At 39.7% G+C, this 25,831-nt stretch overlaps 1 protein-coding gene across 5 annotated transcripts in view; it reads right to left on the bottom strand.

The window, feature by feature from the left end:
- COPG2 (COPI coat complex subunit gamma 2) overlaps positions 1 to 25,831 on the bottom strand; it is a 170,855-nt gene that overhangs the window by 114,483 nt on the left and 30,541 nt on the right. For all 5 annotated transcript variants that reach the window (XM_069588386.1, XM_069588387.1, XM_069588388.1 and 2 more), the window contains 4 exons: positions 16,356 to 16,431; positions 14,509 to 14,601; positions 13,444 to 13,530; positions 11,996 to 12,153 (listed from right to left, as the gene is read on the bottom strand). In XM_069588386.1, the coding sequence (XP_069444487.1) occupies positions 11,996 to 12,153; positions 13,444 to 13,530; positions 14,509 to 14,601; positions 16,356 to 16,431 (414 nt within the window). The remainder of the gene's footprint in view (positions 1 to 11,995; positions 12,154 to 13,443; positions 13,531 to 14,508; positions 14,602 to 16,355; positions 16,432 to 25,831) is intronic.

Here is a 25,831-nt window from a genome sequence, read left to right on the forward strand (position 1 = left end):
TACCTGATGCAAAGAGCTGAAACTCATTAGAAAATACCCTGATGCTGGGAAAGATTGAAGGCAGGAGGAGAAGGGGATGACAGAGGACAAGATGGTTGGATGGAATCACCAACTCAATGGACATGAGTTTGAGCAAGCTCTGGGAGATGGCGAAGGACAGGGAAGCCTGGCGTGCTGCAGTCCATGAGCTACTAAACAACAACAATCTCATACCATATCCAAAAAACAATTTCAGGTAGATTTCAGACCTAAAACATGAAAGTTAAAACTATAATGCTTATAGAAAACAGTATAGATGATACAGTTCAGAACTTGGGGTAGAAAACATTTCTTGATTAAGACACTCAAAATATCACTCCAAAAGTGAAAGAGTGACATTATATTTAAGAACGTTCTGTTCATTAAGATATCAAGAAAGGAACAGACAAACTTGAGTGCGAAAAACTATTTGCAATACATAAAACCAACAAAGGATTCACATCTAGAATGCAGAAGAACAAGAAATCAATATAAGGATAAAGTGGATAACCCAAACTCCTTCCCCCAAAATTGGGGCAAAATACCAAAAGGTATTTAAATAGAAAGACTATCCAAATGGCTAATTAATACAGAAAAAGGTTTTCAAACTCATTAGTAATGAGGAAATCACAACTTAAAACCACAATGATTTGTCAAGGGTGCCAAGACAATTTAATGGAAAAGGAACAGTCTTTCACCAAATGGTGTTGCATGCTCATGCTCAGTGATGTACAACTGTTTGCAACCCCACGGACAGCAGCCTGCCAGGCTCCTCAGTCCATGGGATCTCCAAGGCAAGAACACTGGCGTGGACTGCTACTTCCTTCTCCAAAATGGTGCTGAGACAACTGCAAACTCATACTGCAATTGGAGATCCACATGAAAAGTATGAAACTGAGCCCTACTTCACACCACGCAAAAAATATCTCAAAATGGATCAAAGATCAAAATGTGTACAAGATAAAACTCTCAGAAGAAAGAAGCAAAAGTGTAAATCTTTGTGACCTTGGATTACACAATGGTTTCTTAGGTTAAATAAGAAGAGCACAACCAACCAAAATACAACGCCACACACATTAGGCTTGATCAAAGAACACTCTCAAGAAATTGAAAAGACCACAGAATGGGAGGAAACACTTGCAAATTATATGAGTAATAAAGTTCTAGTATCCAAGATATATTTAACAACTACCACAAATAAAAGATAAATGACCCCATTTTTATAATAAGAAAAGGATTTGAAAAGACCTTTCTCCAGAAAAGATATAGAAATGCCCAATAAGCACATGAAAAGATGCTCAAACTTGCTGAGAAGTAAAGCCTTTCTTGTTGTCAAACCAAGAATTTCTTCATATAGTTTTTTTCAGTAAAACTTTTCCAATGGAAAAAAAAAAACATTCCACACTGATATACCTCTTCATACCTACTATGGCATGTACAAGTTCAAAAGACAGATGATAATAAATGTTGGTTAGCATGTGGAGAAATCAAGAGTCTTCGCACATTGCTGTCAAGAACGCAAAATGGTGCAACCACTTTGTAAAACAGTTTGGCATTCCTCAAAAAGTTAAACATAGTTCCATTATGACCTGGGGATTCTACTCACAGGTAAATATCCAAAAGAATGGAAAGCATGTCCACATAAAAAATTATGCATAACTGCTAATAGTGGTATTATTCATAAAAGCCAAAGAGTGGAAACAACCCAAATGTCCATCAGCAGATGAATGAAAACAAAATATGGTAGAGCCAGCCAGTGGAATACTGCTTGCTGCTGCTACTGCTAAGTCACTTCAGTCGTTTCCAACTCTGTGCGACCCCACAGACGGCAGCCCACCAGGCTTCCCCGTCCCTGGGATTCTCCAGGCAAGAACACTGGAGTGGGTTGCCATTGCCTTCTCCAATGCATGGAAGTGAAAAGTGAAAGTGAAGTCGCTCAGTCATGTCCGACTCTTAGCGACCCCATGGATTGCAGCCTACCAGGCTCCTCTGTCCATGGATTTTCCAAGCAAGAGTACTGGCGTAGGGTGCCACTAATCAGCCATAAAAAGAATGAAGTACCGATACCTCTATAACAGAGATGAACCCTGAAAACATTACTGTGTGTTCAGTCACTCAGTCGTACCCAACTCTTTACAACCCCATGGACTATACAGCCTTCCAGGCTCCTCTGTCCATGGGATTTTCCAGGCAAGAAAGAATACTGGAGTGAGCTGCCATTTCCTCCAGGGATCTTCCAGGCCCAGGGATCAAACCCACATCTCCCACATCACCTGAATTGCAAGCATATTCTTTACTGCTGAGCCAAAGAAACCAACAACTAAAGACCACATACTGTTTGACTCCATTTAATGTCTCCATGAAATGTCCAGAACAGGCAAATCCATAGAAATGGGAAGCAGATTAATGTTTTCCAGGGCTTGAGGGGAGGGTTGTATAGGGAAAGGGACTGTTAATGGTTTGTGGGTTTCTTTTTAAGGTGGTGAAAATGTTCTGGAGTAGGTAGTGGTTATACAACTTTGTGAACATACTATAAAGACCACTGAATTATACACTCTAAAAAGGTGAATTTTACGACATGTGAGTTATATGTCAATAAAAATATATATATAGATTAGTAAAATTATATTAGTAAAATTTAAAAAATTTGACAGTATCAAGCCTCCAGAAATCTCACACTGCTGGCTAGAATGTAAATCAGTACAATCACTTTGAAAAAAGCCCAACTTACCTAGTAAAGAGATGTATACCCAATGATCTAGCAATTCTATTACTAGATATATACTATAGACATGCATGCTTACATACAAAGAGATAAATCTATGGTAATGAAACAGTGTGGTATTAGGTACAGAGATGCTGTTATAGCCATTTCATTATTAATAAGTGCTCAAAACAGAAAACAATCCAAATGCCCATTAATAGAAGAAGGAATATAAATAAACTGGGAAGTACTCAATCAAGGAAATATAAAATATAATTAAAATGAACAGCACTATTAAGACACTGCTCCACTGCTGCCTTGCATGCCATGCAGCTTGAGAGAAACCTGAAGTAAAACTATGGGTCAAATTATCTTTACCTAAAATGTAGAACCTTTTCTTTATTCTTGATGCTAAAAAAAATTCGCCGTGAGAATGTACTTGCCTGTGTTTATCTTTGTCCATCATTCTACCAGCATTTGGTGCCTTTTTTGATTTTGTTTTTTAACTCTAAAGACTATTTCTTTGTACAGGCCTGAGAAATTATCAGCCATTTTTAAAAGTTAACTTCGTATCATAACAAAAATATAGAGAAATACATGAAGTAACTATTGCGGACTGAATGCTTGCATTCCCCTATCCCTCCTACCAAATTCATATATTAAGCCCTAACCTACAGTGTGACCTATCTGGAGAAGGGGCCTCCAAGAAATAATTAAGGTTAAATGAGGTCATAAGTGTGGGGTCCTGATCTGGCAGGATTAAAGTTCTTAAAGAGACAACAGAAAGAGCTTCAGCTCCCACTCCTGCTCTCTCACTTGCTTGCTCTCTCCCTCCACGGGCACCAAAGGAAGATTATGTGAGCACACACAGAGAAGGTAGTCAGCTACAACTCAAGTGAAAGCTCCCACTGGACATCAACCCTACTGGTATTCTGATCTTTGATTCCCTAGCCCCCAGAGCTGTGAGAAAATAACTCTGCTGTGTTAGTCTCCTAGTCTGTGGTATTTTGTTTGGCAGCCCTAGAAAGCTAACACAGTACCCACCTTGAAGACACCCCAGTGAATGTTTCCTGGGGTTCAATCCCTTGTGTTGTCCCTACTCACACTGAATAGAGCTGACCTTTTTTATCCAACAAAATGCTGCAGAAATGTTGGGATGTGTTTTCAAAGACAAGGTCGTAAAAATGATTGTGACTTCCACTTTGCACTCTCTTGTATCACCTGCTCTGAGGGAAGCAATCCTTAACATTATGAGGACATTCAAGCAGCAATATGGAGAGGTCTACCCAACAAGGAACTGAGGCGTTCTGCCAACAGTCTGCTTGAAGGTACCAGTCCTGTGTGTGAGATACCTGGAAGCAGATTTTCCAGCTTCTGTCAAGCCTTCAGATGACTGCAACTCTGGCCAATATCTTAAGTGCAATCGCACAAAAGACCTCAAGCAGAAACCACTCAGCTAAAATACTCTCAAATCCCTGGCCTACAGAAATTGTGTGGGGAAAATAACTGTTTATTATCCTTTTAATCTGTTTTACAGTAATCTGTTACACCTGACACATAATTAAATCATAGGTAAATTATTAAAAAACTGTGTCTGCAGATCATAAATGAATTATAACAAATCTATTTATTTGTTACACTATTTCGAACACTTCAGAAGCCCCCTACTTTCCACCTTCCAAGCAGTACTATGCTGTGATGCCCTAAAGAGAAACACTATCTTAACTTGTAATAGATTAGTTGTGCCAGCTAAATCTGAAATTAACTTATATAGAACTCAATAGAATGTATTTGTTTGTATGTGATTTTTTTGAGATTTATCCATGTGGTCACATTTATCAATGGTCGCTGCTGTTGTCCAGTCAGTCAGTCATGTCTGACTCTGCAACCCCACGGACTGCAGCATGCTGGGCTTCCCTGTCCTTCACTATCTCCCAGAGGTTGCTCAAACTCATGTCCATTGAATAACCATGGCAATTTTTCATCTCTATTATTGTACATATGCTTCCCTGGTGGCTCAGAGGTTAAAGTGTCTGCCTGCAATGCGGGAGACCTGGGTTCGATCCCTGGGTCGGAAAGATCCCCTGGAGAAGGAAATGGCAACCCACACCAGTATTCTTGCCTGGAGAATCCCATGGACAGAGGAGCCTGGTGGGCTACAGTCCATGGGGTCACAAAGAGTCGGACACGACTGAGCGACCTCAGTTTCACTTTCTTTCATTGTACATATACTATTGACTATATGTTGTTCAGTCACTCAGTCATATCCAACTCTGCAACCCCATGGACTGCAGCACGCCAGGCTTCCCTGAGCTTTGCCATCTCCTGAAGCTTGCCCAAATTCATGTCCACTGGTTGGTGATGCCATCCAACCATCTTGTCTTCCCTACTCCCCTTCTCCTGCCTTCCATCTTTCCCAGCATCAGGGTTTTTTCCAATGAGTCAGCTCTTCACATCAGGTGGCCAAAGCGCTGGAGCTTCAGCATCAGTCCTTCAAATGAATATTCAGGGTTGATTTCCTTTAGGATTGACTGGTTTGATCTCCTTGCAGACCAATGGACTCTCAAGAGTCTTCTCCAACACCAGTTTGAAAGCTTCAATTCTTTGGTGCTCAACCTTTTTTATGGTCCAGCTCTCACATCTGTACATGACTACTGGAAAGACCACAGCTTTGACTAGATGGACCTTTGTTGGCAAAGTAATGTCTCTGCTTTTTAATAGGCTGTCTAGGTCTGTCTTAGCTTTTCTTCTAAGGAGCAACTGTCTTAATTTCATGGCGGCAGTCACCATCTGTAGTGATTTTGGAGCCCCCAAAAATAAAGTGTCTGTTTTCATTGTTTCCTCATCTATTTGTCATGAAGTGATAGAACCAGATGTTATGATCTTAGTTTTTTGAATGCTGAGTTTTAAGCCAGCTTTTTCATTCTCCTCTTTCTCCTTCATCAAGAGGCTCTTTAGTTCCTCTTCGTTTTCTGCCATAACGGTGGTGTCATCTGCATATCTGAAGCTATTGATATTTTTCCTGACAATCTTGATTCCAGCTTGAGATTCATCCAGTCCAGGATTTTGCATGATGTACTCTGCATATATGTTAAGTAAGCAGGGTGACAACATACAGCCTTGATGTACTCCTTTCCCAATCTGGAACCAGTCCAGTTCTAAGTGTTCCTTCTTGACCTACATACAGGTTTCTCAGGAGGCAGGGAAGCTGGTATTCCCATCTCTTTAAGAATTTTACACATTTTGTTGTGATCCACACAATCAAAGACTTTAACACAGTCAGTGAAGCAGATGTTTTCTAGATTCCCCAGCTCTCTATGATCCAACCAATGTTGACAACTTGATCTCTGGTTCCTCTGCCTTTTCTAAATCCAGCTTGTACATCTGGAAGTTCTCAGTTCATGTACTGCTGAAGCCTAGCTTGGAGAATTTTGAACATGAACTTGCTAGAATGTGAAGTGAGTGCAATTGTGCAGTAGTTTGAACATTCTTTGGCATTGCCCTTCTTTGGGATTAGAATGAAAATTGATCTTTTCCAGTCCTGTGGTGACTCCTGAGGTTTCCAAATTTGCTAACATATTGAGTACAGCACATTAATAGTATCATCTTTTAGAATTTGAAATAGCTCAACTGGAATCCCATCACTGATCTCCTCCACTAGCTTTGTTTGTAGTGATGCTTCCTAAGGCCCACTTGACTTTGCATTCCAGGAAGTCTGTTTCTAGGAGAGTAATCACACCATCGTGGTTATCTGGGTCATAAAGGTTTTTTTGTATAGTTATTTTGTGTATTCTTGCCATCTCTTAATATCTTCTGCTTCTGTTAGGTTCATATAATTTCTGTCCTTTATTGAGCCCATCTTTGCATGAAATGTTCCCTTGGTACCTCTAATTTTCTTGAAGAGATCTCTGGTCTTTTCTGTTCTATTGTTTTCCTCTATTTCTCTGCATTGTTCACTTTGGAAGGCTTTCTTATCGCTCCATGCTATTCTCTGAAACTCTGCATTCTGCTGGATATAGCTTTCCTCTTCCCCTTTGCCTTTTGCTTTTCTTCCTTTCTCAGCTATTTGTAAGGACTTCTCAGACAACCATTTTGCTTTTTTGCATTTCTTTTTCTTGGGGATGATTTTATAAATACACCAAATTTTATTTTTTGATTCAAGCATTAATGGATGTTTGACGTGCTTACATTTGGGGGCTATTATGAAAAAGCACATTTGGGATGTCTTTTGATACACAAATGCATGCATTTCTGTTTGATATTTAAAAGAAGTCAATTGAAATTCTGATCAAGGATTCAGTGAATCCATGGATCAAAGAAGATGTGGTATCCTTACAGCACTGAATATTCTAAGAACTTGATATATCCCTCCACTTATTCAAGTCATACTTGTTAAATAACATTTTATAATCTTGTGTGCTGTTGCTGCTGCTAAGTCACTTCAGTCGTGTCCAACTCTGTGTGACCCCATAGATGGCAGCCCACCAGGTTCCCCCGCCCCTGGGATTCTCCAGGCAAGAACACTGGAGTGGGTTGCCATTTCCTTCTCCAACGCATGAAAGTGAACAGTGAAAGTTAAGTCGCTCAATTGTGTCCGGCTGTTAGCGACCCCATGGACTGCATCCCACCAGGCTTCTCTGTCCATGGGATTTTCCAGGCAAGAGTACTGGAGTGGGGTGCCATTGCCTTCTCCCACAGAAATATACAAAATTTTTGGTAGATTTATTTCTAAGGATCTGATTTTTACTGAAATGATACCATCTTTTCAAAACTGTTTCATATTGACTAGCTGCTGGTATGTAGAAACAAAACTTATTTTGGGTATTAGCTTATCCAGTAATTCTGGTAAACTCATATCAATTCTAACAGATAACATATAGATTATTTTGCATTTTCTATATACACAATCATGTTGTAAACAAAGATAGTTTCATGTCCCTTTTCAAATCTTTATATATTTTTCTTAACTTATTGTACCAAGTAGGACTTTCCAGTAAAATGTTACTTAAAAAACAGGATTAGCAGGCATCCTAGTTTCATTCATAATCTTAACGGGAAAGTCTTTCATACTTCACCAATAAATATTAGTGTACTGGAGATTTGGGGGGGGTATGTTTATCATAATAATAATATTCCTTTCTATTATTTGCTTTGAAAAGAGATTTTTTTTTTTTTTTTGGCCACACCTTGCGCTGTGCTTAGTCTCACAGTCCTGTCCGACTTTTTGCAACCCCATGGACTGCTGCCTGCCAGGCTCCCCTGTCCATAGAATTCTCCAGGCAAGAATACTGGAGTGGGTTGCCATGCCCTCCCTCAGGGGATCTTCCCAACCCAGGGATTGAACGTGCATCTCCTGCATTACAGGAGGCTTCTTAACAATCTGAGCCACCAGAGAAGCCCTCAGATCTCAGTTCCTCCGCAGGATCTCAGTTCCCTGATCAGGTATTGAACCCATGCCTCAGCAGTAAAAGTGCCAAGTCCTAACCATGGAACTGTCAGGGAATTCTTGAAAAGAGAGATTTAATTACAAATTGCCATTGAATTTTATCAATTGCTTTTTTAGCATCTATTAAGATGTTAAGATTTTTACCCTTTATTCTCTAAATGAGGAATATTATGTCAATTGTTGACTGTTAGATCAATCTTGCACTTCCAGAAGAAATGCATACTGGGAAATACTTGTTCATTATTTCTTCAAGTATCTGTTTTGCTCCATTCTCTCACATCTCCCTCTAGAATTCCAATTATGTATCAAGTGGTAGGCCACTTGATACTATTCTATTGTTCTCTGAAGCTCTGTTTATTTTTCTTTAATCTGTTTTCTTTCTAGTCTCCAAATTAGTTACTTTTTATAGCAATATCTTCCAGTTCACTAACTCTAACACTTTCACTCTTCTCAGTGATCTCTAGCTTTGTGTTAGGCCACCTGGCAAATTGTCCCTTTCAGTTATTGTACTTGTAGCGGGCAGAATGGTTTCCCAAAGATGTCCATGCTTTCCTCCACGGAATCTGAATATATTACCTTACACAACACAGACCAACCCCTGGCTGACAGCCAGCAAGGAAAGAGAGACCTATAATCTATGACCACAAAGAAATGAATCTGGCCAACAACCTTAATGAGACTGAAAGTGGATTCTTCAGTAAGCAACAGCATCCTGTCAACATTTTAACTGTAACCCATGAGACTGATGTCTAACCTACAGAACTGTGAAATCATGGATGTTGTGATTACACCTGTGGTAATCTGTTATGGAAGCAATAAAACACTAGTACAGATTTTGGTACCTGGAAGTGAGGTGCTACAACAACAAATACCTAAAAGTGTGGGACTGTTTCTGGAACCAGATAATGGGTAGAGGCTACAAGAATTCTAGTGAACATAATGAAGAAAATCTAAAATGCCTTGAACAAACTATTAATAGAAATGTGGTCTTGAAGAAGAGCCAGTGAAGGTTCATAAACTGCTTGTAGAAACCTGGTCCTAGAGGATCAGAAGAAACTTGTTACTATTAACTGGAGTAAGATGGATCCTTGTTGTGTACTGATAGAAAGCTTAGTCAAACTGTGTCCTGCAAGTTCTGTGGAAAGCAGAATTTATAAACAAACTTGGATACTGACTTGACGAAATTTCCAAGGAAACTGGTGAAGGTATGACCTGGTTTCCTCTTGCTGCTTACAGTAAAATGTGAGATGACCAATTTAACCAGTGAACAGCAGCCTTGACCTATACCCATGGCCTGTAGACTGCCTACGGACTTCCTTTTCTACAGTCTGTCCTACTGATTTTTGAACTTGCTTGGCAAGGTCCAAAACTGTTTATGGTGTTTACTTAATGTTTAAAAAAAAAATGTGTTCTTTTTTAAAAAAATGAAAAAAAAAAAACCAGAAACCTCTTCATATTTTTAACTCCTCTATCAGTTCTGCTTCTCTGGTTGAACCCTGATATAGCACTTTTAAGTTCTTAAAAAAAAATTTTTTAGCTTTTTTAGTTTCCATGTCCTCTATACATTCACTGTAATTATTTTGCACTAAAGCCTTTAATAACAAATTTACAAGAGATGCTTTAATTTTTTATCGGCTAATTGTAATATCTGAGCCACATCAGGCCCAATTTCTATTGATTGCTTTTTCTCAGCTACTCACATTTTCCAAAATCCTTGCACTTAAGGCTATGGTTTTTCCTGTGGTCATGTATGGATGTGAGAGTTGGACTGTGAAGAAGGCTGAGCACCGAAGAATTGATGCTTTTGAACTATGGTGCTGGAGAAGACTCTTGAGAGTCCCTTGGACTGCAAGGAGATCCAACCAGTCCATTCTGAAGGCGATCAACCCTGGGATTTCTTTGGAAGGAATGATGCTAAAGCTGAAACTCCAGTACTTTGGCCACCTCATGAGAAGAGTTGACTCACTGGAAAAAACTCTGATGCTGGGAGGGATTGGGGGCAGGAGGAGAAGGGGACGACCAAGGATGAGATGGCTGGATGGCATCACAGGCTCAATGGACATGAGTCTGAGTGAACTCCAGGAGATGGTGATGAACAGGGAGGCCTGGCGTGCTGCGATTCATAGGGTCGCAAAGAGTCGGACATGACTGAGCGACTGAACTGAACTAACAATTTTATTTACTTTCAAATTTATTACTATATACAGACAATTGTGAATGATAAAATGCAAAGACTTTAAATCTAAGATGTTTCTGGAGCAGGCAGTTAACTTAGCTGGAAGAAAACTCTAAACATCATCTCCTCCATAGTGTGTTGCAACTGAATTCTCCATTCAGTTCTTTCAGCTGACAGCTACTGCTGTATGCCAGGCTTACTAGTCTTCTCCTGTACATGCATAATTAGAGGAACTGTACATAGTTCTCCTATATTTCTCCTATACACAATGATTTGTGCAGAACTGAAAATTTATTTTGAGACTCACTGTATCTATGGCCCTCCTTTTCCCAGGATTTCCACCCTAAATTTCCATCATTCTTCTAATTTCAAACTGTTCTGACCCTACTGTCTACTTAGCAAATACTATGGCTTTCTGGGTTCCCACATACAAAAATTGTGGCGTGCCCTCAGAGACCAGCCAGACATATGCAAATTTTACCCAGTATAGTTTCTGTCTTTCAGGCATCCATTCCCTCCAGTTTTTGCCTGCTTTTCACCACTCACCAGTATTTTCAAATAGTGTGGGGTTTTTTGTTTCAGGGAAGCACACTGCTGCTGCTGTTTAGTCACTAAGTTGAGTCTGTCTCTTTAGCTACAGCCACCAGGCTCCTCCCTCCATAGGTTTTCCCAGGCAAGAATATTGGAGTGGGTTGCCATTTCCTTCTCCATGGGATCCTCCCAATCCAGGGATCAAACCTGCATCTCCTGGTTGGCATGCAGGTTCTTTACCATTAAGCCACCTAATGATATAATCATTATTTGCATGAAAGCTAATATAACCAAGCTACTCTACCATTACTGAGAGCAGGAAGCTCAACAGAGTATTTTTTTTTAACATTCCATTTTACGTTCTCTCTTGATATTTACATTACATCTCCTAGTTTTTTTAGTGATTACTCAAGAGATTACAATAGTTATCCTTATATTATCACTGTCTACCAGCAGATAATGTAACACTACTTCATGAAAAATATAAGAATCTTATGAATGTGTAATTCTACTAGTCTCCCTCATGTGCTTTAAATGAATAAATTATTTAAATAAATCATTAAATGCAATACTTCAACATTCTCTTTTATAAAAAAGAAAAGATGATTCTTAAGGTCACTTCCAGCTTTCACATTTAATTATTATATAACCTATGGTAAGTATTTTTCTGTTTAATATCAGTCTGTTATTTATTATTAGTGGTCATACTCTATTAAGTGCATATACTGGAGCATGTGTGTGCTCAGCAACGTCCAACTCTTTGTAACCCCATGGACCGTAGCCCACCAGGCTCCTCTGTCCATGGGGTTTTTTAGGCAAGAGTACTGGAATGAGTTGCCATATCCTCCTCCAGGAGATCTTCCTGACTCAAGGATTGAACCTGCACTGCAGGCAGATTATTTACCACTGAGCCAATAGGGAGGCCCATACCAGAGCATACATTAAGGTAAAAATAGAAGTTGTGTTACTAGGAATCCCATGATTTTTTTTCTTAATTTGGAAAACACTAAATCCCTCTGTAAAGTCAGCACTGCCCAAAAAATATTCATAAAGGAAATAAACTCTGAGGCATGTTAACCAGCAAATGGAAAATTACTTAGGTTTAGATGAAAACACTTACCCCTCTTCATTTTCTTTTAGTAAGCGACTGGCAATTCGGATCAACATGCAGTAAGCAAACTGTGATTTGAGACCAGATTTAGTAAATTTATTCAACATCTTAGAAACAGCAAGGCGATCATTCTTTTTAAGGTGATACAAAACTCCCAATGCATGGTACTAAAGAACAAGAAAAAGAATGTAAGACAGAAAGAAGGCTGAATAGGAAGAGGATAAAACTGACATAAAAATGCAATCATACAGAGCTAGGTTTTTAATAAAAAGATACCCAACTCTAATGTATACAAAGGGAATTATCTTTTCCATGCTGAATCAAACAAAGGCATGATTGAAAGGATGAGTTTTTAATTTACCCTGTTAATTCAGATTAGGTAAGTATTAAGGGGATGACATACAATCTGAAGACGGCTCTAGCAGATTCAGCGTTGCCCCATCCATCCTTAGGACAAAGGCTCTCAGGTCCAAGGCTTTAACCAGTGTTACAGGTCTTGCTTAGTGGCTTTAAATCATCTGTGGTTATGTTAGTGGTTAATAGATTCATCTCCTAAAGTAGGTTTAAGGCATGTAATTATGGCACTTTGTGTAAAAACACAATGATCAGAGTTAGGAGGGTGAGAATGCTTCCCAAGGGAAAAATTACTACTTTATTTCCTCATAACTGAATATGCTAACATGAGAAGTAAATGCTGAAATGGAATAAATAAGTACTCTCTCAAACACAAATGGGGTATTTTATACAAAAATTGCCAGTTAAGAATTTAATCTTGTTCCTTTTAATTAAGAATAGCCTAGTGAATATCAAAAGTAGATCCTTCCAACAAAACAGTTTTATGTCTAACATAATCATGGGTTTTGGGTTTTGGGTCATGGGTTTTGGGCTTCCCAAGTGGTTCAGTGGTAAAGAATCCACCTGCCAATGCAGGAGACGCAGGAGACATGGGTTCGATCCCTGGGTCAGGAAGATTCCCTGGAAGAGGGCATGGCAACATGCTTCAGTATTCTTTCCTGGAAAATCCCATGGACTGAGGAGCCTGGTGGGCTACAGTCCATAGGGTCACAAAGAGTATGACTTGACTAAGCGACTGAGCACGCAACTCAAACAGTATAATCAAGGCCTGAAAAGCTTGGAACTGAACATCCACCTTCACAAATTAATTTTCAAACAAAGGACTAAAATGAATTATGACCTTCAGGATAAGCATCTCAAATATCACTGAATATAAGAATCTTTCTCAAACATTCTGACAGCTTCTACTAAATACTAGCAGGGTAAATCATAATTAGGGAATACTTACTTGAGAATATGCACTAACAGGTTACTTAATATTAAATTGCTTAATATTAGTCTTTAGCTAATACTCATCTGAAGAATCAATAAATTGCCCCTAAAATGTAGGGTTGCAGAAAGCTGACCTAGAGACATAAGGTAAGGTGATTCAGTGACAGTACCTGGACCATAATATTATCACTTGAAGCAGCTTCTTGGGCTTCGTTGACCCAGCGCTTAACCACATCATAGCTTATCTTCATCATGTGCTAAATACAGGAAAATTGAGAACAGATCATGCACAGTCACTAAAAGTTTAGAAACGTGAGTTAGTTTTCTTGGAAAATCACTAACAGACATTTCCAGAAAAAAAAAAAAAGAAACAACTTTACAGTGTTACACATCTATTTCAAGTCTCTGAGACAACTAGTAAACCTGATACACTTGTTCAAGACCCCTTTGCAAAGGTGGCGTATGTCTGTGGGCTGGGAGAGGTGCATAAAGGGAAGTAATGAGAGGGAAAGGAAGGGAAGGGAATGGATAATTAATAAGATGGTACTTAAATAATGTTAACATCATAGGTTTTACTTCCAGGAAACTCACCTGGAAGAAAAAACAGAGTGCCATAAAAAAGTAGAGTACCTGCTGTAAAACTTGACCAATTATATTCCAGAACCAGCAACTCTCGTGATTCAGATGATCTAATCCATTCACACATTAGTAACCAATTTTAATCAAATACAATGTGATAGGCTGCCATGAATAAATTTTGTTTTGGTGAAAAAGAGAAAGAAAAGACATTACTAAAACAAAGAGCACTTCCTGGGAGGAAATTTAGTAGTGGGACAGTAGACTTTGGATTGAAGGACAATTGCACACACAAGGCACCAACAAAAACAGAGGACAGAGAGACAAGAGGTACAAGGGCAGGTCATAAAGGAAGACTCAAAGGAAGAGACTGACTCTCAGTTTCTTTCCTGACCTTCACCCCACCCTTATCCCCATCTGTATTATATGTACAACATAACTTTCTGATGACCAAAACCTTTCAAACATATGAAAACTTCATCCTTTTAACTGCCGATTTTAATTGTTAAATGTTCCTCTGTCAGATAAAGCATTCATATAAAGTAACAGAAATGTGTACATATTTTTTAATGTTTCATTTGTGAGAGAATCATAGTGATATTTTGTTTTTGCAACTAGAAACTGTACCATGCATGAGAATCAGTTACTTGTTCACTTACTAAGGAAGATACCAATGCTGAACTCGATACACTGGAGACTTTATCCACAATGGCCTGCTTCATGTATCTCTCAATGGCCTGCAACATTGTTCCCTAAGAACATTCATAAAGAAAAAGGCTGAAGTAAGACATTTTCATGCAAAATTACCACTTCAAAATAATCTACAAACACAAGTCACACATTTGTTTCTGTGCAAATATTTAGAATGTATGAAAAGGCTGATCATATAATCATCAGATCCCAGGGGACAAGAAGGAACATTTTAGAGTATACATAAGGAAAAGGAGTAACTGCTCCACAATGAAATAAATGGTCTCAAAGTGGAGAATCCCAGTTCGGAAATATACAAGTAAAGGCTGAACCTACCAGAGGTATTATAAAAGCAATTCCTAAATGGGGATGCTATTGAAGTCTTTTAGATACCTCTATGTGTAGTGCATATATTGGGCTGGTCAAAAAGGTCATTTGAGCTTTTGCACACCTTACAGAAAAACCCAAACAAACTTTTTGGCCAACCCAATATTTTTCACATGGATCCCAGGAAGTTCTATAAATCAATTATAAACTGATTATTTCAAATACATAAGAAATTACATGTGAAATATGCTAATTATATTGAGTCCTCAACATAAAATCTGCTGAAAATAAAGTTCTTTTTAACTTACCTGGAAGAAAGTGTAGCCCTGGCAAGGTGGTGTTAAATAAGGATGGTACATACACCAAGCTCAATTACTTAGATGAAGTGAATCTTCTTGCTAGCCCTGGCATGGTCAAGTCTTATGCTATCGATTTAATGGTAAAAACAAAAGCAACCACAACAAAGTAACTGAGCACTGGAAAACATTAAACCATTTCTATTACTCCTTCTAGGATCCAGATTTACCATTGAATCCTGCTCAACCTTTGAAACGTGAATGCAAATGTATACATAAATGTATACATAATGTATACCGGATCATGAATATAGCCAAAATCTTATTCAATTTGCTTGGCAATGCCCAGTCTGCCCTTCATTTTAACCTTTCCTGCAGAGTTCCAAGAATGGGACAGTCTTACATACTCTATAACCTCATTCCTTCTAATACAACAGACTAGGGCAAGGTTAAACACCTGACTTAGACCTAGGTGGACACAAGCCACTGGCTAGCTGATGGCTAGTCAGGCTGTTTCCCCTAAATACTTAAACAAGGAGGCTTGAGTCTCATAAATAAAGGATCATAATAGTAAATACCTGGAAATCTTGTTGTTGAGATCCTTACAGCTGTCCTATTTCTAGTTCTGAGATCTGGTTGTAAGTTTTACCTCAAATTCTGAGAGATTTGTATTTTGTAATAAAGTTGTTTTTTTTTTAAGCTAAATTTGGGACTTCCCCACTGGTTCAGTGGTTGAGACTTCACCTTCCAGTAGGTGGGAGGGTCAATTCCTTGGTCAAGGGGTTGAGATCCCACATGCCTCTTGGCCAAAAAAACCAGAACATAAATGACAGAAGCAATGTTGTAACAAACGTAATAGACATTTCAAAAATGGTGCACATCAAAAAATTTTTATAAAAATAAAAATAAAATAAAAAGGCTAAATTCAAATGGCTCTTGTTTCCTACGAGCAACGTGCCCTATGACAAAAATTCATGAGAGCAGATATGGAGAGAAACAGACTAATCTAAATAAACAAAAGGAAAAAACAATCTAGAAGAAAAAAGCCTGGAGCCACAAAAGCCTTTCTGGTAGTTGTGTTTCTCTGCTGCTGCTGAATCACAAAGTCAGACAAGGAATCCTACTAAGTTTGCATGGCCACCTGCAGATAAACACAGGTCCCCTTTGATGCCTCAGTAAAGCAAAGAACTTACATCAGTGATTCTGCAGAGAGCCCTGATGGCTGGGCCTCGGTACACATCTTCCTTTCCAGTCATGTCCTTAGTCAGACTGAGAAAAATCAAATTATTACCGTAAGATTAAAGTTTTCTCTTCTGTGGAGTCCACCCATCCTTAATTCCACTTGTCCCCATAATTATCTTAATGCAACTATTGATTCAACAAATATTTATTGAGTATCTTCTTTGGATAAACATAAAAATTATTGGATAGAAGACCATTTTAAATCTAAAGAACACAGCAGGGAGCAAAACCAAGTCTTTGCCTTCATGGAGCTTACATTCTAGAAGGAAAAGAGACATTAGTCACATAAACTAAGTACATACATAATTTTAGGTCCATCCATGACTCTGCAATCTCATTCCTTTTTATGACTAAGTAATAGTCCAATGTATACTGATTACTGGCATAAAAAACAGACTGATATAGAGAGCCTCATGCTCAAATCCCAAGTTCCCCAAACCTAACTCTTTAAAAGAAACTGACTGATAGCCAAGAGGCACATGAAAAGATGCTCAACATCACTAATTATTAAAGAACTACAAATCAAAACTCACACCAGTTGGAATGGCCATCATCAAAAAAATCAACGAATGATAAATGCTGTAGAGGATATGGAGAAAAGGACTCTCTTACACTGCTGGTGGGAATGTAAATTGATAGAGTCACTATAGAGAACAGTATAGAGGTTCTGTGAAAGTGTTAGTTGCTCAGTTGTGTCCACCTCTTGACAATCCCATGGACTGTAGCCCGCCAGACTCCTCTGTCCACGGGATTCTCCAGGCAAGCTTACTGGAGTGAGTTGCCATTCCCTTTTCCAGGGGATCTTCCCAACTCAGGGACTGAACCTGGGTCTCCTGCATTGCAGATGGACTCTCTAGCATCTGAGCCACCAGGGAAGCCTAAGGAGGTTCCTTAAAAAACTAAAAATAGATCTACCATATGACCTAGCAATCCCCTGTTGGGCATATACTGAGAGAAGATCATAACTCAAAAAGATACATGTACCCCAATGCTCACTGCAGCACTATTTACAATAGCCAGGACACTGAAGCAACCTAGATGGCCATCAACAGAGGAATGAATAAAGAAGATATGATGTGAAGTGAAGTCGCTCAGACGTGTCCGAGTCTTTGCAACCCCATGGACTGTAGCCTGCCAGGCTACTCCATCCTTGGGATTTTCCAGGCAAGAGTACTGGAGTGGGTTGTCATTTCCTTCTCCAGAGGATCTTCCCAACCCAGGGATTGAACCCTGGTCTCCTGCATTGCAGGCAGACGCTTTACCATCTGAGCCACCAGGGAAGTCCCAGGGAAGACATGATACATATATACAATGGAACATTACTCAGCCATAAAAAGGAACGAGACTGCAGAGACATGGATAGACCTAGAGACTGTCATACAGAGAGAAGCCAGAAAGAGAAAAACAAATATTGCATATTAATGCATATATGTGGAATCTAGAAAAATAGTACAGATGAACCTGTTTGCAAAGCAGAAACAGAGACACAGATGTAAAGAACATACATATGGACACCAAGGGGGGGTAAACTGTGGGAATAAACTGAAAACTTGGGATTGACATATACACACTGCTGCTGCTGCTAAGTCGCTACTATGTATAAAACAGTAACTAATGAGAACCTACTGTATAGCACAGGGAAAAATAAAGATGGTACAATCTTCTTTATTGTAGGACATTTGTTTGTAGGACATTTGTTGTTAGGACATTTGTTAAAGTAACCTTACAAATGCATTTCAATATATATTAGGTACAGACAAATATTGTTTGATTCCAATTATATGAGATAACTAGAATGAGAACAAGACCCAGCTTCCCCCTCAGTGAGTCTACCCCATCGGAAGCTTCCATAAGCCTCTTATCTTTCTCCATCAGAGGGCAGTCTGAAAACCACAATCACAGAAAACTAACCAATCTAATCACATGGACCACAGCCATCTCTTCACACTTACCATCTCCTGTTTAATCATTTCCAATTTGCCTTGATTCATGGACCTAACATTCCGGGTTCCTATGCAATATTGCTCTTTACAGCATCGGACCTTGCTTCTATCACCAGTCACATCCACAACTGGGTGTTGCTTTTGCTTTGGCTCCATCTCTTTGTTCTTTCTGGAGCTGTTTCTCCACTGATCTCCAGTAGCATATTGGGCACCTACCGACCTGGGGAGTTCATCTATCAGTATCCTATCATTTTGCCTTTTCATACTGTTCCTGGGGTTCTCAAGGCAAGAATACTGAAGTGGTTTGTCATTCCCTTCTCCAGTGGACCACAGTTTGTCAGAACTCTCCACCATGACCCATCCGTCTTGGGTGGCCCTACATGGCATGGCTCATAGTTTCACTGAGTTAGACAAGGCTGTGACCCCACAAGAGACTGTCCCGGACTTGCCTGTGGGTGTCTGGGAGTCTCTGGCAGAGGCGTGGGTCATGGTGGCCTGCTGCATAGTTGGGGGCACTGAGTATAGCTGTACATGCATGGGATCTTTTGAGGGAGGTCACCATTATCTTCATTACCTCCACCATATTTTGGACCCAGGTAAATAGCAGGGAGGGAACATAGCTCCACCCATCAACAGAAAACTGGATTAAAGATTTACTGAGTCAAATTCATAGAGTCCAAAAATACACTGGTATATGCCAGGGGCTGGAGGTGGGGGTGGAGAGGGGAAATGGGGAGTTAGAGTTTAATGGGGACAGAGTTGTAGTTCAGGAAGGTGAAAAATTTGGGAGATGGATGAGAGTTGCACAACAATGTGAATGTATTCCGTGCCACTGAACTGTACGGTTAAGTATGGGTAAAATAGCATGCTTTATATTATGTGACTGTGTGCAGGCTTAGTTGCTCAGTCATGTCCAGTTTTTTCCATCTCCATGGACTGTAGCCCTCCAAGCTCTTCTGTCCATGGGATTCTCCAGGCAAGAATACTGGAGTGGGTTGACACGTCCTCCCCTCCAGGGAATCTTCCAGACCCAGGGATCAAGCCCACTTATCCCTGTGTCTCCTGCACTGTAGGCAGATTCTTTCCTGGCTGAGTTACGGAGGAAGACTTATCAAAGTTTAAAAAAACTTTTTTAAAGAAAAGAAAGAAATTGACTAAAATGATTACTTCAAGATGTCTCTTTCTCAGGAATGGCTTTCTAAATTGACAACTGTCATTGATTTCAGACCCTTCTATGGAGCTGCAAAAGCAGGCAGGGGAGTGTGGACTGAGGTACGAAACTTCATGTCCCTAATTTTAAAAGGTTTTTAATCTTTAGATTATTCACTCTTTTGTCTTTCCTTCTCCTGTCTTCTATGTATTTATATTACCCTCAAATTGACTCTCCACCTCCTCTCTCACTCAGTTCCCCTCACATAATCCAAAATGGCCTCCAACTCACTTCATCAGGGCACCAAGAGGAGAAAGGCTGAATAACTGACAGTCCTTCAGGTTCTTTCATTTTTCAATTATTAAAGTATTTTACTCATGTAACAATCCATTCTCAATATATTCAGAAAGGTATAAAACATAAAGTCTAAGTCTGTCTTCATACACCCTAGCCTGTAGTGCCACTCAACCAGAAACAGTCATTGTGAATAGTCACTTATGTTTTCTTAAGGAAGTTCTTAAAATACATATTTACAAGCACAGGGGTTTATTAAAATGCACGCCAATGGATATCCACTCCTCTGGTACCTTCAATTATACTTAAGGATATAATCTGAGAATCTTTCCATACAGGCAGATTTTTTAAAATTTTAGATATTTATGTTTTTAAAAATATATAAATGTACATCTAAAACCTTTTTAATGGCAGCACAGATTTCCATTGTTTGGATACAAATAATTTATCGACCAGTCTTTTTCACAAATATTTGCATTTTTCCAATTAGATAAAAACTGAGGTCTGGCAGGATTAGTTCTTCTAAGGCTTCTCTCCTTTGCCTATTGATAGCACAGAAGTAGTCATAATAATGTATAAACAAAAAGGAATGTAAAAGAATGAAACTAGAACACTTTCTAACACCATACACAAAAATAAACTCAAAACGGATTAAAGATCTAAACGTAGGACCAGAAACTATTAAACTCCTAGAGGAAAACAGGCAAAACACTCTCCGACATGAACCACAGCAGGATCCTCTATGACCCACCTCCCAGAATATTGGAAATAAAAGCAAAAATGAACAAATGGGACCTAATTAAAATTAAAAGCTCTGCACAACAAAGGAAACTATAAGCAAGGTGAAAAGACAGCCTTCAGAATGGGAGAAAATAATACCAAATGAAGCAACAGACAAAGAATTAATCTCAAAAATATACAAGCCACTCCTGCAGCTCAATTCCAGAAAAATAAAAGACCCTATCAAAAAGTGGGCCAAAGACATTTCTCCAAAGAAGACACACAGACAGTTAACAAACACATGAAAAGATGCTCAACATCACTCATTATCAGAGAAATGCAAATCAAAACCACAATGAGGTACCATTTCACGCCAGTCAGAATGGCTGCGATCCAAAAGTCTACAAGCAATAAATGCTGGAAAGGGTGTGGAGAAAAGGGACCCCTCTGACACTGTTGGTGGGAATGCAAACTAGTACAGCCACTATGGAGAACAGTGTGGAGATTCCTTAAAAAACTGGATTAGAACTGCCATATGACCCAGCAATCCCACTGCTGGGCATATACACCGAGGAAACCAGAATTGAAAGAGACACGTATACCCCAGTGTTCACTGAAGCACTGTTTATAATAGCCAGGACACGGAAGCAACCTAGATGTCCATCAGCAGATGAATGAACAAGAAAGCTGTGGTACATATATACAATGGAGTATTACCCAGCCATTAAAAAGAAAACATTTGAATCAGTTCTAATGAGGTGAATGAAACTGGAGCCTATTATACAGAGTGAAGTAAGCCAGAAAGAAAAACACCTATACAGTATACTAACACATATATATGGAATTTAGAAAGATGGTAACAATAACCCTGTATGCGAGACAGCAAAAGAGACACAGATGTACAGTACAGTATTTTGGACTCTGTGGGAGAGGGCAAGGGCGGGATGATTTGGGAGAATGGCATTGAAACGTGTGAAATATGTGAAACGAATTGCAAGTCCAGGTTTGATGCATGATACAGAGTGCTCGGGGCTGGTGCACTGGGATGACCCAGAGGGATGGAATGGGGAGGGAGGTGGGAGTGGGGTTCAGGATGGGGAACACGTGTACACTCATGGCAGATTCAAGTCAATGTATGGCAAAACTAATACAATATTGTAAAATAAAATAAATAAATAAATAATTTTTAAAAGGCATGGCTACGTTTCAAAAAAACTTTACTTACAAAATGGCACAACAGCTTTGGCCACTGGCCACAGTTTGGCAACAGCTGCTCTGAACTTCTGTTTAGCTTAGGCTGCCCTGACAGTAAAGGCTTACCTACAGATAGTTTATTGGGAATGCGTTCTGAGAGAGAAGTAAAAGATAAGGAAGTAAACAAAGGAGGAGGGAAAATCAACCCAGACAAGTTTTCTCTAGTGAATCACTGCCACAAGCAACTGGTTATTTAATAAGCAACCTACTGAGGAACCTAATGAAATCTCAGCAACCACACATTCAAGGAATGAAAAAGAAAGAATTTATCCACAAGCTCTTCGCCCCTGGTAAAGAGTTAACCCCAGAGAGTTAACTCCCCGTTCTCTTAACATTCACATGTTAACTCACACATATGAGTTCAGAGTACGTACAAGAAATCTCAGGGCAGAAAGCAAAACATTCACCACATGCTTCAAGTGAGGCACTATTGCAAGTAAGCTGGACCCTCACGGAAATGCTGACCACAGCCATGACTAGAACCAAAGATGAGGCTGAAGAAATGTGAGGTGGCTTGAAAGTGGCACCCAGTATGGCTCATCCTTTGTACCCCTCACATTTGAACATGTCTTCCATTGAATCTAATCTATCACTGAGTCTTCAGGATGGTACCATTCACTGTTTCTTCAAGAGACAGGAAGCATGAGTAGAACATGGTACAATCCTTGCTGCTACAGCTCATTTCAAAGCCATAACTGATACTCATCATCTCCTTCATATAACCATCCATTCTGTATTTCCCTCACTCTTGGCCAGCACTTCATCTTATCTCGGTTATGCCTCTGGTAGATGACTGAAACCTTTATCCCAAGGGATCCACACCTTTTGTTGGTTTTACCCTGGTTGGACCACTGGCTGTTCTCTAATCATCATTTTCCCATGCATGAATGCACCAAAATATACTTGAGTGAGTACTCTGAATTCTGGATACAGTCCTCTCTGTCACCTGTATATGAACAAGCCTAGATCCTGGGAGGAATCAAGGTCAATTACCTCTATGAGTGTATCAGCGCCTTCCATCGCCCGCTGGTCCACTAGGCATGAAGAACGCAAAGTGACCCAGTAATAGTCGTCATTTCGAATGTTTAACTGGCTCACTTGCTGCTCCAGGGCTGTTCTGACTCTGGAGTGTGTGATGCTTTAGGTTTGCCAACCTGTTACTCAGACATGTAGCATCCAGAAGTGTGGGACAATTGTGAGCTGGAGATAATCCATAACCAATGGGAACCAGGGATCAATGGGTTAAGTGCTTCCCTTTTTTCATCCCTTGAAAACATTGTCCCCTAGGAACTGGGACCTCTAATCCATACTTAGGGTGAGAACTGGAAGAATAAATTCTCCAAGTGGGTCACTGGGAGTAAGGGAGAGAGGCCAGTCCTATTTCTAACCATGGATTTCTGGACCCACCTGGTCTATTTACTGGCGACAGTACCATACACTGGCAACTGATTCAGTGCATATATGGCATCTTGGAGAATTCCCAACCTCACGGGGTCCTACCTCCAACCTACTACTTCAGCTGAGTATTCAACAAGCCCGGTCATCATGGCATCCGACTGTCTCCTTCTAGGAGACACACAATGTAGTGAAACTACTGACCTCCCTCCTAGTCATGAACCCATTGTCACTCCATTTTTGCCATAAAATGAGTGGCAATGTCATGCAGGATACCATGACAATAAATCAAGAATAACTGTTTATACCACAATTTGCACCTACTGCAAATCTCTAGTTTATTCTCTATTTTATGGTGTTTGGGTCATGCAATTTAAAAAAAAATTATGTAGTCAAATGTATCAACCCTTTCTTTCATTGCCTCTGGATTTTAGTGATAATTACAAACCTTTTCCCTACAGCAAGGTTTTCCTCTAGTACTTATATAGCTTCATCTTTTAAAATTTATATTCCTTATCTTTTCAGAGTTGACTTATTAATATGTTGTGAAATACAGATCAAATTTTATCTTTTTATAAGTGGCTACTCAGTTGTCCCAGCATCGTGTATAAAAATGTACATGTTAAGCTGGAAGGAGAAAAATATCGTAAATTAACACAAATATATGAAATCTAGAAAAATGGTACTGACGAACCTATCTGTAGGGCAGGAATAGAGATACAGATGTAGAGAATGGACTTGTGTCCACAGCAGGTGAAAGAAAGGGTGGGACAGGCTGGAAAAGCAGCATGGACACATACACACTGCCATGTGCGGAAGAAATAGCTCATGGGAAGATGCTGCAGAGCACAGGGAGCTCAGCTCCATGCTCTGATGGCGCAGAGGGTGGAATGAGAGGGGGGTGGGGAGGAGGCTCAGGAGGAAGAGGATATATGTATACTTACAGTTGATTTACACTGTTGTATAGCAGGAACTAACAACACTGTAAAGCAATTGTACTTCAATTAAAAAATACATTACAGAAAAAAAAAAAAAAAAAAGATCCTGCATGCCACAGCTAAGACCCGGCACAGTCAAATAAATTACTTTTTTTTAAGTACAAGTTTGAAACTGGAGCCTATTATACAGAGTGAAGTAAGCCAGAAAGAAAAACACCAATACAGTATACTAAAGCATATATATGGAATTTGGAAAGATGGTAACAATAACCCTGTATGTGAGACAGCAAAAGAGACACAGATGTATAGTACAGTCTTTTGGACTCTGTGGGAGAGGGCAAGGGCGGGATGATATGGGAGAATGGCATTGAAACATGTGAATTATCATATGTGAAACGAATCGCCAACAGGTTCGACGTGTGATACAGGGTGCTTGGGGCTAGTGCACTGGAATGACCCAGAGGGATGGGATGGGGAGGGAGGTAGGAGGGGGTTCAGGAAGGGGAACACATGTACACTCATGGCAGACTCAAGTCAATGTATGGCAAAACCAATACAATAAAGAAAAATAAATAGAAAAAAAAAAGTACATATTTACCCTAGTGATTAGACATGCCACCTTCATCATATACTAAATTTTCACATGTACTTGGGTCTAATTCTGCACTTTCTATTTGTACCAGAGAAGTCCAAAAAATGTAGATCAGTACAGCCGAGGTGACGCTTTACTAGCCATAGTGCTAGTTTCCACTGGTCTCTTTGTCTATGGTACTGACTCCTACCAGAAGCATATGGGAAATCCAACTCCTCTCCATTCTTGGTAACATTTGGTAAAGTGAGTCTATTTAATTTTCAGTTGATTCAAAGATGTATAGTGGTGTCTCACTGTGGTTTTAAATGGCACATCTCAGGCTTTCAGGTGTCTGAAATATTTCTGTCACATCACAGTAATGTTCCAGAACTAGGGCTGGCCTCAAGCAAGACCAGAAAGTAAAGAGAAAAACAAGAACAAACAAGGATTCTCCCCCCATCTTTCCAGCTTGCAGAGGTGTTGTCTTTAACCCGTACTCAGGATTGAGACAGGCTTCAGTCTTTGTTGACTCCTCCCACCATACAGTTCTTGGATTAGTTCGTTCTCAGTCCAAAATAATCATGAAATTCACCATACTGTTATTCATTCAGTTCAGATGCTCATTCATGTCTGATTCTTTGCAACCCCATGGACTGCAGCACACCAGGCTTCCCTGTCCATCACCAACTCCTGGAGCTTGCTCAAACTCATGTCCATCAAGTTGGTGATGCCATCCAACCATCTCAATGATCTATTGTCCCCTTCTCCTCCTGCCCTCAACCTTTCCCAGCATCAGGGTCTTTCCCAGTGAGTCAGTTCTTTGCATCAGATGGCCAAAGTATTGGAGTTTCAGCATCAGTCTTTCCAATGAATATTCAGGACTAATTTCCTTTAGGATGGACTGGTATGATCTCCTTGCAGTCCAAAGGACTCTCAAGAGTCTTTTTCAACACCACAGTTCAAAAGCAGCAATTCTTCGGTGCTCAGCCTTCTTTACGGTCCAACTCACATCTATACATGACTACTAGAAAAACCATAGATTTGACTAGACAGACCTTTGTTGGCAAAGTAATGTCTCTGCTTTTTAATGTGCTGTCTAGGTTGGTCATAGCTTTTCTTCCAATGAGCAAGTGTCTTTTAATTTCATGGCTGCAGTCACCAT

Source organism: Ovis canadensis, chromosome 4 (assembly GCF_042477335.2).
Source record: "Ovis canadensis isolate MfBH-ARS-UI-01 breed Bighorn chromosome 4, ARS-UI_OviCan_v2, whole genome shotgun sequence".
In the NCBI taxonomy this organism is placed as follows: Eukaryota; Metazoa; Chordata; class Mammalia; order Artiodactyla; family Bovidae; genus Ovis; species Ovis canadensis.